Source organism: Neodiprion pinetum, chromosome 1 (genome assembly GCF_021155775.2).
Source record: "Neodiprion pinetum isolate iyNeoPine1 chromosome 1, iyNeoPine1.2, whole genome shotgun sequence".
Lineage (NCBI taxonomy): Eukaryota > Metazoa > Arthropoda > Insecta > Hymenoptera > Diprionidae > Neodiprion > Neodiprion pinetum.
In genome coordinates this window covers 28654964-28671765 of record NC_060232.1, presented here as the reverse complement: position 1 = coordinate 28671765, position 16802 = coordinate 28654964, and the positions used below count along the sequence as shown (strand labels likewise).

The 16802-nt window shown below is 39.3% G+C and overlaps 1 protein-coding gene across 2 annotated transcripts; it reads right to left on the bottom strand.

Moving 5' to 3' along the window:
* Positions 1-274: 274 nt before the first annotated feature.
* LOC124212622 (UPAR/Ly6 domain-containing protein crok) lies at positions 275-5425 on the bottom strand. Of its 2 annotated transcripts, none has more exons than XM_069134829.1 (3): positions 5287-5425; positions 1403-1570; positions 275-1312 (listed from the first exon to the last, which is right to left on the bottom strand). In XM_069134829.1, the coding sequence occupies exons 1-3, from the start codon at positions 5408-5410 to the stop codon at positions 1107-1109; spliced, it is 498 nt and encodes a 165-aa protein (XP_068990930.1). In that variant the 5' UTR covers positions 5411-5425; the 3' UTR covers positions 275-1106. The 2 variants fall into 2 exon arrangements, with proteins under 2 accessions (XP_068990930.1, XP_046468825.1); XM_046612869.1 differs by lacking the exon at positions 5287-5425 and adding an exon at positions 3013-3261.
* Between the last annotated feature and the right edge of the window lie 11377 nt (positions 5426-16802).

Below are 16802 nucleotides of genomic sequence, written 5' to 3'. Positions count from 1 at the left end.
ACATGAATTGAACTGAAAGTGTGAGGTTCGCAAAAAATAAAGTATTATGTCAAGCAAATGGCAGGCTACTGAAATGGGGAAACAAATTTCTTAATAACAACGAAAAATGTGAGTTACCAAAAGTGATATTCTTTTTTTGAAAATCGCTTTGAGCCACGATTTCGATGACTCACTTCTATAATCAATCTCTCTTAGCATTGCGTAATATAAGGTGGTATTGTATTGTCCGATCGTATAGTTGTGATTTTGTAAATTATGAAGTTTCAAGTTCCGGTATAGTGATATAGCACATTTATCAGAGCTATTTGCTCTTAACGTACAAAAAGTCAAATCCTTAGACAATTTACTTATCGCTGTAAGCACGTATCGAGCTAAATTCGTAACGTAGATTTTTCACCGAAATACAATCGTTTGACTAATATCTTACGTATAGCTTATCCATATTGCACAATTGATCAAGGTGGATATCTCATCGGCTTTGGAAATAAATATTACATGATTGCCATAAATTCACCCCAGTGTGTAACCCTCCGATTGTGATTAGACATTAATGAACGTATTATTATATACATCCGATCAAGGAATTGCTTTTGGTGGCTTGAGATGCATGCGTTACGTACAGTTATGTGTTTATAAACTTACACCTATACTATATATTATTATATATTAATTTATATCAAATATAATAATTCTTACGTACAACTGCGTGTACGAATCCGTGATGTCGATTGTTTCATTACAATTATACATTAAAATATACAGTGAGTTTTGAGTTCAACATACTCTTTTCAACCTATGGTTTAGGACCTTAATCTGTACAAAGTGTAATACGGTGGGATCGATTGGTCGATTTTACATTTAAATATTTTCAAGACAGCACAGCTACGGTGGCATTTTGTTGTTAGAGGTTTCGAAGTAATTGGGCCTCTTTTACCCCACTATGTGATTTTTTTTTTGACGTCATTCATTTCTCCGCATTTTGAATTTCTAACAATTGCATCTATATCATCGGCTCATAGGACTGGTCGCGCTATATTTTCGTCTAGCGCCGTTCTTTCTTCTTTTGCGGCTGGCTTTATCGTTTCTTCTGATTTAACAACGGTGGACTAGTTGCGCCAAAAGGCTAGGAAGCCAACAATGACAGTGGCGATCAGAAAGATGCTGATCCTCGACTCCGTAGCACCGTTGCAGTAATCTCCTACGCAGGAACAGACTTCTTGACGACCTCCAAATCCGCTTCTCTGATAACACCTTCCCATGTAGTTTGATTCGTCCCAGCCGCAGCCCCTGATGACGCGTGAATCTGCTGGCACTGGTTAGTGCGCAATCGAAAGAGAGTTGCGAGTAAATTTAACGAATATCTACACAAAATCAGGCAATTTTATTCAAGAAACTAACTTACGCCCATTGACGCTGAATTCAATGACTTGGGTAATTTTGCGACACATCGTGTACTTCGAACCCTCAACATGGTCGGAGCAATCTTTCTTCAAGACATCCGGAGGGAGAGCCTCGGCGCAACGGCTATCGTTGTGGCTGTTGCATTCGAAGCACAGCAGGGCGTCCACCTCTAAGACAAAAATAATGTCCGCATGACGTTAAGATTTTAACCCCATTTCAGTTGACAGAGGATTGTTTGGCTCGCATAACAACCGGTCTTTTGTATCGATTAAAGTAACTCCTCTCGGCTTCGCGAAGAAAGCGTTTTCTCACCTAAGCTTGATCGAGCGCTTTTCTTTTACCCGAGTTGTCAAGGTTTACAGTTAAATTTGATGCTTGGTGAAATGGCAGGCTGGGGTTAAATTGAATAATACAATATCATTCGATTGATTTATCGACAACTTCATTCCTTTACTGACAGTATACACGCGACTATGATCTAGCTCTGCAGCCAGGTTGACTACTGCCTACTGATAGGATCAATTGGACTCAATTGCTCGGTGGTAAAATATATTAGATTATTGTTAATTTGATATTGTGACTTTCAGGCAGCGTCGACATACTTTTACGGTATTGAGTCAATTTTCATAAGGCAGCTATTCAACGAGAATTTACGAGAAGGAAAGTAGTTAATACGTATAATTGCCGCTCATTTCTCGTGAGACGGTAAAGCATACGTTCAATTCAATTAACAATGAGGCAATAAGCGAGGCAGTTAGGTACGAGTTACTCAATTCAGCGTATTAGACCATGCCAGCTAATTGGCATTGCTGATTACAAAGCTGCCTTGATATGGGTTAACTTTTGTGCTCGGTAATCCGAATGCATATCTTTCAAATAATCATAATGAGGTATCTCTAACTTTGCTGGTAGGTCGAATGTCATGAGAAATAACTATTGTAACCAAATAAATTGATGAGGATGAACACTCCGCTTTTCCCAACCAATAGAAAACAGTCCGATTGTGATAGTTCAGTTTTCCTGTACTTGATTTAGTAATTTTTCAAAAATATTCATCGTAATGTCATCACAGACATGAATTGACGAGTCACACATCAGGAAAACGCGTTATATTGGAATACGTCAGGCTTTCACGAATCGGCCCTTGGAAAGTAGGTTATCTTTCAACCCCAAGAATCTGTTTATGCAGACGATACAAGGTTCATTGAACCTTGGAGCTTATATTCTTACGGTAATTGGCAAAGAGTCTTATAACTGCGACAATAGTTAATATGATTTTCTCATTTAGACCATATGAACCTGCGTTAGTTGTATGTATACCAAGTGACCGACCGCGTAGCTAGAGCTTAAAATCAAAATAATGACGACTCTGATCATTTTCGTCGAATGAAAATTTCGTGAGACTATCGGGCAAGACTGTCACTTCCCAATCAACTTGTCGTTTACTTATTCACGTTTGCAATACATTCTCGAGTATAAAGTGGCACGACAGAATCATCAATTCTACACGCCGCACTATATCATGTCACGCGGGATTCTGAATTTGTCAGGCTTGTAAAAGCCTTGCCACATTTTTCTTAGCGTTGAAATTGCAGGGAAATCGAGACTTACCACAGTGACTTAGGACGTAGACACTCATAAGTAGATACAAAACTTGCGCGTGCATTTTTCGTAAGTGTTTGTTCGAATGGACTTTGGTAACGTTTTCAAGTTCCAGTCAGGTCAGCAGGATGTGCGGAAATGGAAGCACCGGTAAATGACCGCTGTCACGCCTCTGTGCGAACTGATTGAAGGTATACTCTGCAGCTTATGAGCTTAGCTGACGACCGTGTCTGGTGTCCTACTAGTACTTCATCACGCAGTTACTCGCCTGGCTACCCGCCCTACGAGTTGCAGCTACTGCCCGTCGACCAACCCCGATTTCGCACTACTTAAGTTCTTCGAATCGCAACGAAGCCTCTCTTTCTATATCTCACCGACCGAAACTCAGCGTCATATCTTCGATAATCGTTTCCACTAACCTGGAGAATTATTTTACTATTTTACTGATACAGGTTGAAGAGATAATGTTCAGAAATCGGAGTGTATTGTCCAATTTTCTTCACAGCAAAGATAGAATATTGTACTTATGTCATTCATTCCTGTCCCTAGCGCTCTTTTCTAATCACTTGAACGTCACAAGCACGTTGATCTTCCAACCAAGATGTATCGTGTGGTTATTACAATAGATTTGCCAATCAATAAAAATAGATGAAGTTGAAACTATAGGTTGTACGATCAACTTTTCTACTTGTATTAGTATAAATGTGGAAGCTGACCGTATTATGTGTATACATAAAGATTTCACAAATTTGATTATTCGAGTTACGTCATATACATATGCATTCGTGATATCAGTCAATTTTGCTACGCATGCAATAACAAAAGGATAACTGTGAAGCCATTTGAAGTCATAAATTTAGAATAAATAATTAATTGCGTCCAAATCTAGTTCAACGTTATTCTCAATTATACGTCATAAATGCCATACTCTTCGAAAAACGTATACCTAAACGAGTTGTCACTTTACATGCATGGGATCATGAATTGAGACTGTGAATTGAATGTATGCTCTGCACGTACACGCAAGTGTGTATCTGAACAGGAAAGTTTTCAGCAGATCAACCATACACCGCTGAGGGTCACTTTACATAAACTGACCGCAATGAAGTTTTATTTTTATCTCGCAGTTGAACAAAATGATCAATGGTGCGTGAGCGGAATTTAAAAGTCAACCTTCTGTATTAAAGTAAAGGATACGACTAAGCTGAATACGATTCAGCAGCTCTCAATGCGTTGTACACGTATGTATACCGGTACGAACGTGAGCGCGTATGCATTTTTCGATTAACGCCCAAAATTGTAATTTGACCGACGAGTCCATTTGTGTATTCGCAGCTCCGAAAATCTGCACGTGAATACATGGCTCTTGCTGATGCGATCCTGTAAGTGTAAGTTACAACTCGGTTTCGCGAACGTGGCCTTTTCATGAGAAAAAAGCATTGAACGACCGTATCCTATTTCCTCAGCTCATCTTTCAAATTGGTACCATTAAACGAGACAGACTCTTGGCTTTTTTGTACGATGACACAGCGCCGGTTTGCCGGATATCTGATTTTAAATATCGACAAAACAATTGACTCAGCAACTGCTGTTTCGAAATCGGAAGTGTGATAAAGTTTGTGGTAGGAACATTGTTCCGCGCAAATTTCATCAAAATCAGTTCAGCGATTCGACCATAATCTTGTTCGGAAGAAATCCGTGCTTATGTACATTAATTTCTGAAAATATTTGTCAACTCTTTTTTAAGTGGAAAAACGTGCCACAGGATTTTTCCTCAATCCGAGGTTTTTATCTATTGCAAATGTACGAGGCACTCCGTTTACTAAGGATCGTGCCTGATAAGATTATACCAATGCCCTGGTGTAGATAGTCTTCGTTTAATTATCGGTTGTCCCGATGTACCGCGATAAACCAGAATGGTCATATATAACTCTCGGCATATGGAGTTGAAGGATTATGAATGACTCAAATGATACCGACGATACTGTTAACACGAAAACAGGAAAGATGTACCCCGAAATGAGAAGGACTCAAGGATCACATTTGCAGGGAACGGGTATTAGAATGTAAAACGTTACCTATGTTCTATCATCAAATGGAATTTAATTTGTAAATTGGTGGCTCGCAGCTTTAGAGTCGGTACTGCAAGTGAATAATGTCTCTTTTCCTGCGGAGCAGCCAGCGGCGTACGTGCACGCATATATGAACGCACGTGATACACGGAAACGCACGTCGACATAGTAAAGAAACGGTTAAATATTATTAATAGCCAAGCTAACTGACCTCCTGCTCCTAATATTGCTTCTACTCGTGTTTGCCCCTGCCTCTCCCACGCATCCAGTACAGTAGGTACCGTCGCACCTTGTATGCGTATGGGTGAACTTGTCCGACTGGTAACGCGACACATGTAACACTGATATTAACGTCTCGTGACATTTGCCGAATTAGAAACGGAGGACATCTATTTGGTACACGTATAATACGCACGTAGCTAGCCAGCGGTTTGAATGGCGTATGACAAAACGTTTGAGGATGAAAGATACAAAATACCATCTCGTCTGTCGAATATCGTAAAAATTTTTCACCTGTACCGCATCGCTCTCAGCCCCCAATACCGGAATACGAATTTATTCACCCGGAAGCAAAAGTCCAAATGGCTTTTTATTGGTGCCTCTGTACATGGTGCAACATAGCGGTTGATTACGAATAACTGCAATGGTACCACGCATTGAAAGTTTAAATCCAGCACTGTGACTAATTTCTGACTCTGCAGTAAATATCCGTATGTTTAGTCCAATTCAAGCTTTTAATACAAAATTGTAAAGCAGTTGCGATCGTGTTTGTATGCGATCTGCTTCACGAACGTCACGTAACACCACTTTGCAGCTATAATAGATCGTTATAAAAGTACTGGGATCTGTATCAGAAAGTGATTTCGACCGTGAATCAGTGCTGGGCAAAATTGTAATAAAAAATTAACAATTACAAATCACTAAGGATAATTTTTAATGACATCGAATTCCATTAAAATTATTTTCAGTAATAATATTGAATCGGAGTTCAGTGAAATTACTTTTGATAATTGTAATTGACTCAGAGTGCATCGAAATTATTTCCAGTAATTGTAATTGAATTGGATTTCATTAAAATTACATTGAGTAATTTGAATTTAATCAAAGTTTATCAAAATTACTTTCAGTGATTGGAATTTAATCAGAAATCATTTCAATTATCCTCAGTGATTGTAATTAAATCAGACATTATTAAAATTCTTTTGAGTAATTGTAAACCACACGATGTGGTCCCATTGAATTTTTTTCTCTAACGTTATTCCTGTGAAATAATAACAAATAGACAAATAAATTTACTCCGTTTTTGGAGTATTCAAATGGTGTGATCGGAACGAGTCTTTTACAGTCAATATGTGAATGGGCTATGGTTACCAAAGTTTTTTGGGTAGCTGATCAAGGATTTCACATTACTTTGAAAAATTAATTTGTTTAAATAATTTGCTTGACCAGTCAATGTGAATATGTAAGCTCCATGAAGTTCCCGATGTTTTCGGAATTTGAAATTATGTTGAGAATTCGACATTACGTTTCCAAAGGTAATTTGTTTAAATAAATTGTGAAAAACAATTGAAATTTGAAAAAAAAACATAATCATTTCCATTAATTGTAAGGGATAACAGAAAAATTACAATTGTTCCAAATAATTGTAATTAGTAGCAAAAAAATTACAATTTTTTCAAGTAATTTTAATTGACAACAAAAAAATTACAATTATTTCGAGTAATTGTAGTTGATAATCATAAAATTACAATTGTTTATACTAACTGTAATTGGTAAATCAAAATTTATAATTATTTCCCGCAATTGTAATTAATTACTAAATATTACAGTTATTCACAGTAATTGTAATTTACGGGTAATGAAATGACGAAAGTAATTTCTGCTGCCCAATTCTGCCGTGAATAACATCCGCTTATAATGCGTCGTGCGTATTCAGTGCAGTTTGCATGGCCGCACCTTGTCAAAGGACACTTGATGACCGAACATTTTTGTCTGGAAGTTGTGATGATGGTTGGATGGAGAGATTACTATCAGCGGCACGTTCAACATATTGTACGATGAGGTGGCGCAGGTTGATGAGATTCAAAATATCTCTAGACAAAGTTACTCAACACTACTTCAATGAGAAGATCTTTGGCAGAGAATTTTTCTTTCGCGATTTACGTTGTCGTATTTCGTTCCTACTCGCGGAGAACGGTCGTTGATTTTAACAGGTTCGAATGCATTTTCGCCAATCTCTGCCAGCCTACCTTCAGAGTGTCTTTAGAGATCTGTAACGTGTGGTTTTCTAATTGATTTGATTAACGGCACGCTGCTCAAGCTGTTCCAGGACTACAGTCCCTGACACGATTCACGTGATTATAGCGACCGAACTGCGTTCTGCAGCTTATGACATTTGATTATCAATAGTTACGTATTTTCGACGAGTACAAAGTCCGAAAGTAGAACGATTCGAGGCTGCGGCTAAACTATCTAAAGGATAAACTTCTTTATTATGTGTAGGAGGAACAGTCGTTTATTATTTCAGAGCGACTTTCAGACCCTGCTCGCTTGCCTGTCTATGCGGTGTCCGAGTGTCTTTCACCGCACATGAGTAGGTGTTGTGGAATTGTTTATGATTTCCCTTATTATATATTTGAACAGTTGCTTTGAAATTAGTAGAATAATGAAATGTTCTACCTCTCATCAGTGCAATTTTATTCGAGCACTTGCTTATGCGGATCATCACGCTTTGGTCCACATCACCGTGAAAAAATAGCTATGACGGTTAAACGTTTGCACGTATAAGATACATTTCATGAATTACAGTTCAAAGTTTGTTATTCCGCAGTACGTATTCCTCCTATTTCCTCTCCACGATAAGTGTGGGATTGCCAATGTCGAGTACCTTCAACTAAATCTTAACAATTGATCGGTGATCGGCATGGACCTAGGTGAGAATAGTTTTTGGATTTAGTGTGGGACTCAAGTAGGTTTTTATCAACTGCTTCACTGCGTAAATGATATCATAGGATGTTATACGGTAGGTGTTACTTAACCCTTTCAGTCGCAGATGCCAATATAGTTTTTTTGTCATTTTTTTATACATATTCCATGCAAAAACCTTGATTTTTTTCCTCTTTCAGGTAAAAAACTACTTAAATTTTGCAATGATCAAGATCTTTTGTTAATCTACAATTTTTTATAACTATTATAAATAAACTCATGGAAAAAAAAAACGTACTTTCATGAATATAATTCGTTAGCTGAGAAATTTGATAGTAAACGTATACTAAAAACGCTCAGAATTCATTGGGTACCAAACAGAGATCTCAGAATGGCCATTAAATTTACAAAATTCGATGCGTAGGGGTAGTTTTTACCCTCATTAGAGGTGCATGTAGATAGTTTTGGGGGTTGCACTTACTCTCGGCCTAAAATCATATACTGTATCAAAATAAATATTCATATAAATCTCATTCAAGAACACTTTGTAAAACAATGTGGATTATTCATCCCATTTTAGAGGTCTTTTCAGTTTTATTAAATATTTGGTATCAGATTCGCATTTAGCGTCGAAAAATACATAGGAAACATATAATTGTACTTCCGTGCCAAAAAAAAAAAAAATGAATGAATTACGTGACTGAAAGGGTTATCGGGCGATTTCGATGCCATATCAACCACTGTAAGTCAAAGTGAATTATGGTGAGAGGGGTTTAAACTTTAGAATTTAAACATACCTTTTTTAGAGACAGAGTCGCTATTTTATAATCCCTCAAAATCTAAGTGCACCCATGTAGAATTAGCGACCAGCATATGGTATACCAACGTTGGATGAAGTCAACCAGTATGCTCCTTTTATCGACTGTCGGTTTCCTTTCATGATGCGGTACTGAATTTGTTCTCATGTTATTACAGCAAGTGCGCAGAGCTCACAAGTGCTTCCAGTACAAGAATGAAGTCACGTTATTACACCCACTGCCGGTACCATTGACGGTATTGTTCCCCCACCGTATCAGAGACCATTATGACCACCTGCGGCACGACCTCATCATGTCGTAACGAAAGAGGGTTACCATTCGCTGGACCCTCGCCAAGGGTAAAAAAGTAATTTTCGTTTTTCGGTGAACTCTGCAGGGCGGGTGTTCAACGGCGATAATGTTTGAACCAACGATCGGGCATTCCGGCAACAGACGAGGGTTCCTATTTCAAGAAATGGCTGTACGACAGTTATTGAATGGCATGTGAACTTAGGGGAAGTTTTTGCGTAACCGACCTAGTCATGCACGTGGCGCTATAATAACAAAGCGTATTTTCATTCCAGGGTTGGCTTTTCGTTATCCACTTTCGTATCCACGATGAATTACACGAAGTCTTTGCTAATTGGTCCCCGGTTGAAATCGAATTTTCTTGTGTATATTTCAGTCCGAAAAATGTCGGTTCTGATATTAACAAGTTCGACCTTTCCGACTTAAGTGATCTTGACGACTTTTGCACTGTGTCAGGCAACCGTGTTAATTCTGACTAATTTCCGCGGCAATAGGAAGGATCGTTTCGCATCAAGTGGAGTTGACTTCCACATCGCATTGTTTCTGGTACCGTAGGTACTGCTGTCTAAGGAAAGTTTTCAGCTCGGCCTTGTTTATTTAATATTTTCAAACGGAATAACAACTATACCCACCGTTTGTTTTGTCCGTTAGCTTACTTTACGACGTGCGTGACTCGGTCCCCCAACATACTTTACCACTTTCGAATTGATTCTGTTAAAGTATTACTATCTATAAATCTGCGGTAAGCCCTGTGAGCTTCATGAATATTAACCCGAATTCCCCTTTCCCTGCTGCATGCGTATTATCTAAATATACGAATCTCATCCAACGGAGATAGCAAATGGCTTTACCAAAATCTTTCTACTAATCAGTTGCATGTTGGCCTCACGTTTGTCCGACCTGGACGGTGAATCGCGGGTTTATAGCTGCAAAAATTATTCGACAATTGCTGATTTCTGCGTAGAACTTTATTAACCTCTCTACGGTTTAACAAAATACTTGTAATTCATGCAGCACAATATCGGCACGGCGCGTTAAAACGACGTAGAAAAATGAAACAGAGTATAACGTAATACAAAAAAGAACGCTGCCCTCTTTACGCAACCACCTATACGCTTGACCAATTGCGTTCGCCAGGCGCACCTGGCATTGGAAGGTGTTGGGTTACGCCATCCGTGAACAAAGAAAGACGCCATTGATCCTCGTTCACTATTACTGGACGCACACACCACCGACAATCGTCATGTGTTTTTTAATCTACTGTAACAATCGCACGCACGCACGTATGCACGGTTGACCGATCACCGCACGCACGGAAAGAGAAGTAGGGCGATGCGTACTACGTCCAATATTTTTATCGTTCCGATGTGGAACATAAAAATTTCCTATAGTTTCTCTGGGAATGCATATGTAATAACGCACGTGCGGAGAGTTAAATTATTTCCGTGCCAAAAAAAAATTTAGTCACGAAGAACGTACTATGAGACGTAGTAAACAGTGATACATATCTATCCTTATTACTTAATTTTATGGTACACCTAAAGCCATTATTCGTATCGGTGTTACTCGAGGTTGGAACGGTATGAAAGAAGTTGTTATTTCACAGTCCGATTTCACGTTGTGTGTGCGGAAACTGCTTCTACTAATGCTTAAATTTACTCGCGTAGATATTATGTTACAAGATATGCAGACAATATGACCAACGCCTTGTAATATGCAGGTTGGGCAGCTATGTTTTGCGTAATGCATTTGTGTGCACGTCGATCTGTACAAGGGGGAGAGAAATGGTTCAGTACGATGTACGTTCGGCACTATAGCTGTTATTATTTGGGTCGCAGACGAGCGGCGCCTGCCAGTCGCCACTATCCTTCACTCTTCAACCCCTCGTCAGCACCCCTCGGCAAAAGCAAACGTTCCCAACTCTCTGAAAATCCTGTTCTGACGGCAGTTTCACGCGTTTTATCGCGGACTGGCGGCTTCGTCGTCGAGGTTTACAACATCGAGAAAAACAAAGAAAATAAAAAACTTAGTACACATCGCATTAGATCTGGGTATAATGTGACCGTGCGACGCTCTGCCAAGCAAACAAGAACTACATGTGGAAAAAAAAAAAAAAATTAAATCGAGTTCCAAACTAACTCTCAGTAATTATTATTGCCTCGAGAGATAATCATAATTGCGACTACCACATACTAGGAAACCGAAATATACATATATATTCCTGGGTTTCTAAATGAAAATGTGTTTTGCGACTGTAATCAGAAAATATGGCATGTGTAACTGTTATTTTTGATTATGGCCAGTCGTACTATATTTTTTTCTTGCAATTATTGCAATAAATTGATGTTAAAGCTTTGTTAACTGAAAAAATGCAGTCATCCGAACCAATAGATATAACGTTGCAATCTATGCAGAAAATGTGTTGAGAACTATCTTCTTGTAATTGTACCAGTATTCAAACAGTCGTTGCAACGATATTAATTTTACTGAAAATTTCTTAGCGACTACGTATAGCATATGAAATTTTTTTCAGTTACGGCTAAACTTACACTCCTAACAGGTACATAATGTTCGTTGAACGGGTAAAGCTTACAGTCGGCGTGGGAAATTTAAGAACCGATGCTTTTGGGGCTTCGGCAGCCGTTGTACGGCTGCCAGGAGTTTCCAATTCATGCGTTTGGCAAAAAGACAGCGATCACGACGCTATAATCCGTCGGTATTACAGCCGGAAGTCATTCGCTTGAATTACCGCGGGCATGCAGCTCGATAAGCGATCTCACTAAACAAAGAAATGCGATTCCCCGTCGTCTTAACGGCTATTACTTCGATTCTCTCAAACTCCTGAGGTCATCCCTACATTTACGTTTGCCAGAAAATTGATTGGGTTTGTATTATGCCTCTATTGCGTCTTTAACGGATTCTGAGATGCGATATTACGAGAAATTGACAAACATCATTATTTATAGTACATTTGCTGCTCGCACTTAACTAAAACAGAGATTGCGGCACAGTCATTCATACCGGACTGATTGTGACTGCGATGTTGGCGAGTCGATAGAAAAGCACTTGCGAACGCAAACTCGTGAATAAGATAAGAATTTCCTGTTGAGTAGTTGATGGAGAAATGGATGTTTCCACGCGATGGTATGTAATACGGTAGTAATATACCGAGGTACGCGCGAATACGAGGAAGTTTCAACTCAATCGTATCGTAAACCACAGTCTTCTGGCGCGCCCTTTTCCCGCAGAACTTATTCCGTCCCTTGGCGAAAGGTTCTTCATTTACTTTACAATACTTCTATAATATATAATATTCCGTTAATTTGATTTCTATATGGTCGCACATTGACAATCATTGTTTGTCAAATGAAATACATTCGTATAAATACCCACGACGATTGTTCTAAAAATGCTAGAAGTGTAACACTAATATTTAACTATTCTTTTTTCCTTATCTACTATCGAGTACTAGTAGAATGAATGAAAAAGTATTGGTTCCTAACTCGCGAACCTTCTTAATCGTGACAAATAACACCGCGGTTATAAGCAACTGAATCGTGCCGATTATTTCGCATCGCTACCCAAGTAGCGCACGGTCAACTCGTAGGTATATTTGGCTTATTATCGGCAGAAAATAGTCAACCGATTGGAAACTGTCGAAAAAGGCGCATTTGAAGCCAATAATCGTATACGTGCAAACAATACGTTTACAAATAGCCGCTAGGTTGTCAATTCACAGTCAACAGTTATGTAGAAATCGATTATAAATTGACTTGTCGTCATCAAAAAATACTCGCATAAAACATTGATATTTCGATAATTACCAGATTTTTTGATCCCATGTCTTTCACCATGGCGATTTCTATGCGATGTCGAATTTTCGTCACGGCGTTGTCTTGATCCTGACGATTTTGAGTAGGTACATCCATCGACTAATATGGTTGGCATATTGATGACATATGACTCCGAGTGAAATTTTTCATCTCTTGACATTACGTCGACTTTAACAAATCAAATGATAGTCGAATTTTCGCCAACTTTGCTACCTCGTATTGACAATGTCCCTGATGATGATTTCAATCAGGTACGAAGTTCCTGCTATTCGTGATCGCACAAATCTACTTACACGTACGTAACTTTAATTGGGTTAAATAAAAAAAACTGTAAATATTTGCGAGCACAGATGTGTCGCATCCCGACGACGTTATCGGCATGTTACATTACTCAGTAAATATTGCCGTGCATGCAGAATCCGTACCCAACCTCTTTTCACATCGATTGCACGCAACACGTTGTCTGTTGCAGGCTACTGATGGTAGCCAACGCCTTTTAAAAGTATTTTTCCTGCCGGAGCTGCGGCATGGGCGATTTTCCTCTCTTGTTTGTTTCAGATAAGTTTTTCAGAGTTACGGCAGTTCACCCTCGACAGTATATCGTATATAACCAGACAAGTAATTTGGAGGGGTCGTCCGGAGGATCGGGAGTCGAGATATTCCTCGAACGAAATTTCACACGAATATCCTACAACCCGGAGCTTTTACGTACGTTCTACTAGCGCTGATTTTCGTTCCGATTTCTTCCTGACTCAATTCGGCAAGTGGTTCTCACGCAGAGACGCCATTGCAGGTTTCGAAGAACCTACGTGATTCGGAATTGTCATATATAAGTCATACAATTAGTACGCACCCACCATCACGGTCTGAAATACTGAATCCTGAATCACAAAAGTAACAGCTCGGACAGGATACCGAATGTTGAAGCGATACGAAAGATACCATCAATTCTGCGCACTTTTCTACTTCCCTCAATTTCCCTCCCCCAGGCGGGTCATTCAACTTTGAAGAAAAAACGACCACTCCCAAGGATACTTATGTATGCGAAATAAATGGAAGATGAAAAACCTGGTTGTACGTGGTTGGAATACCTTATTGTTAAATGGACCCACGTGACTCGAAAACACACCAACTGCCTCAATTGTCATTTTACTATTATAGTATCGGAACGCAAATTAACTTCGCGACAGAATTTCAGACCTTGGGATTTTAACAGGCAATCATAAGTTTTTGTGCCAGCCTATCACAAGTTGGATACATCGACTGGGCAATACTGATTCGGCGAGATTTTCAGAGTTTTTAGGTAGTAGGTGGACAAAAGTTCCTCGTAGCTATTATTGCGATGTTTTATTCCTAGTTGTCTGATTGGAACGAACGTCGTTACAATTCTTCGGAATTATACATATATAAGGTACATAGAATTGTCCAACAGTGTATTATTCATCGTAAGTCAAGCCGAGAATCAAAGTTTATACGTTTAACGACGTATCTTATTATATTGATTTCTGAACAAACATGAGCGGTTCGTATCTGCAATGTGCAGTTTGTGTATTCTTCTTATTATAAAAGATCAGGTCGATTGAATAAATGTGCTGTGGAATATATTATGATGATTCTAATTGCAGCTAATAAAAATAATTCTTGTTTCAAGTTCAACAAACATCTCCTAGTATTCCTTTTTTTCATCCACTTGGGAAAGTCTGTTTTCATTTACTGACAATTCCAAATTCTTCATGTGAGTACAATTGAGCGTCACTAGAAAGTAGATTGTTCCGCAGCGTTGCTTTTATTTTGCACCATAGGCAATTTGAAGAAAAAATTTAAACAAATGGAATCGAAACGACAAGAAATTTCTGTTATACAGTTCAACACAAGAATTTATTCCGGTGACTATAGCGTCTTGAAGTGTTGACTGCAAAACTGAAAAAATAGGCATTACGATATCTTGCAGTAATGTTAGCAAAATGTAGTAAAGTTATTACTGCAATGCAGAACTAATTCCATGTGGTAAATTGAACGGCGGCATCAATCAAATATTGACAGCAAAAAAAATCCCCTCGCGATTTTCGCAATACTTTCATCCTATGACATGTACGAATTGTAGGCAGCACGCGTGCATCGGGCGTCACTAAGCCAAAAATAATCGAACACAAGTCGATTGAATCGGTAAAAATGAATCGATCGATCGATTATTACGTATTGTTTTTGAAACGGTGCTTTTGAAACCAAAATTTCGTAAATTTCAGTACGTAGTTTTAAAAGCGAAACAAGTTTTTCGATAATTTACAGTTTCATTCACAATATTTTTTAATTCAGGTGAAAATATTCATTTATCCTTCACTCATTATATGAAAAGTGTATTTAGTAAGTAAGACAACGGTAACAATTGATACTTTAATCACATAAATTGATATTGTGTCGCATCGTTCATTGGAGTAAAAAGCGAAAAACCGATAACGAGTAGAAATAATCGAGTTTGAAAAATATTCGATTTGATGGAGAATGGATTATTTTCAGTAATTCTCAGATCAAGATCCGATGATCCGGCGGAGTAAGATCGCCCTGGAGAACGAGGGCTCGCGCAGAGGAATGATTTTACCATAAGAATGGCTTGTTTTGATTCGTTTCGACCTACTCCGCAGCTACACCAGAGCTCCTCCTCATAAGTAAGGTAATGGCTCGAACCGCGGCGACTACGGTTGCGGCGGTGTTGGTGGCGACGGCGGCGTCGGAGACGCCTGGGCGCCGCGGTGCCTGGCGTCGGTCGTACAATTCCCGCGTCTCCTCTCCGCCCAACAATGCCGATTCTCTCCCTCGTCGCCGTCCGACTATGACTACAACAACGAGCAGGACGCCCCCACACACGGAGGACGAGGGTATTTCCACCGTGGTGGACGACCCTCTGCGACGCATAACCAGCCGCGCGATAAGCCGAGGGAGGAATCGATCTCATCCCGTAAAGTAGGCACCATTTAACCCCCGGCGACGTCGGCTGGTCGTCGGTGAGCATTGGGTATTGTTTTTCCCCGGGTTACAATTAGACGAGCGGAGAGGATGCGATTACGCCTCATCCGCTCTGGTACGAATATGCATCAGCGGCGGCGGTCGCTGACCGCTGCGGTTTCGTTTTACTTCTAACGCGTAGATTCGGGTGTTTTTCCCTTTCTTTTATGCTGTATATATGCACTCTCGTCCTCCGTGGGTTTCGTACTGCGCAGTCTTTGTCCGCGGCGAGGTCACCCAAGGGTTGCATACCAGCGATGCTGTTATTAATTTCTTTTTTTTTTCTTTTTACTTTTGTCGGCTTTCTCGGAAAATTCATTCGGTATATTTTAACATAGATCATAGGAGACAAGCTGGAGAGGCAGTTTTTTTTTTTTTTTTTTTGGAGGGGGGGATACTCTTCGTGGCCGTGATGAGGGAAGAGTCTGTCGGTCTGATTGACAAACTTCCGCGATGATCTCGAAAACTGATGGATGAAAAATCTAGAACTTACAGGACTGAACTAACAAAATATTTATACCAGATTCTGGAGAATAAATAAATAAACTCGGAAGAACATTTTTAAAAAGAAATAAAAGGAATAAAGTATAGGTTTGTCGGTTGAACATTGAAAATCGGTTCATTTCCGGTAGAACTGGAAATTAAAATCAAACGGGACACGGCAATTTTTCATGCACATTATTTGGTTATAAAATCCTGTAAATTTTAGATTTATTCAACGAGCCGTTTCCATGATCATCGCGGCAGTTTGTTAAACGGACCGACAGACAGGCCGAAATTTCTTTGAAAACCTGTTTTTCGGATTTTACACATTCGAAAACGTAAAGATTCACGGAAATTTTAAAAAGTGATTTTTGATT

Excerpts from the sequence above, each read along its gene's own strand:
- LOC124212622 (XM_069134829.1), bottom strand. The coding sequence starts at position 5,410 with ATGTGTCGCGTTACCAGTCGGACAAGTTCACCCATACGCATACAAGGT. Across the intron at positions 1,571-5,286 it reads AGCAATATTAGGAGCAGGAG|AGGTGGACGCCCTGCTGTGC; the intron begins GTCAGTTAGCTT and ends TTTTTGTCTTAG. Across the intron at positions 1,313-1,402 it reads TGAATTCAGCGTCAATGGGC|TGCCAGCAGATTCACGCGTC; the intron begins GTAAGTTAGTTT and ends CGCACTAACCAG.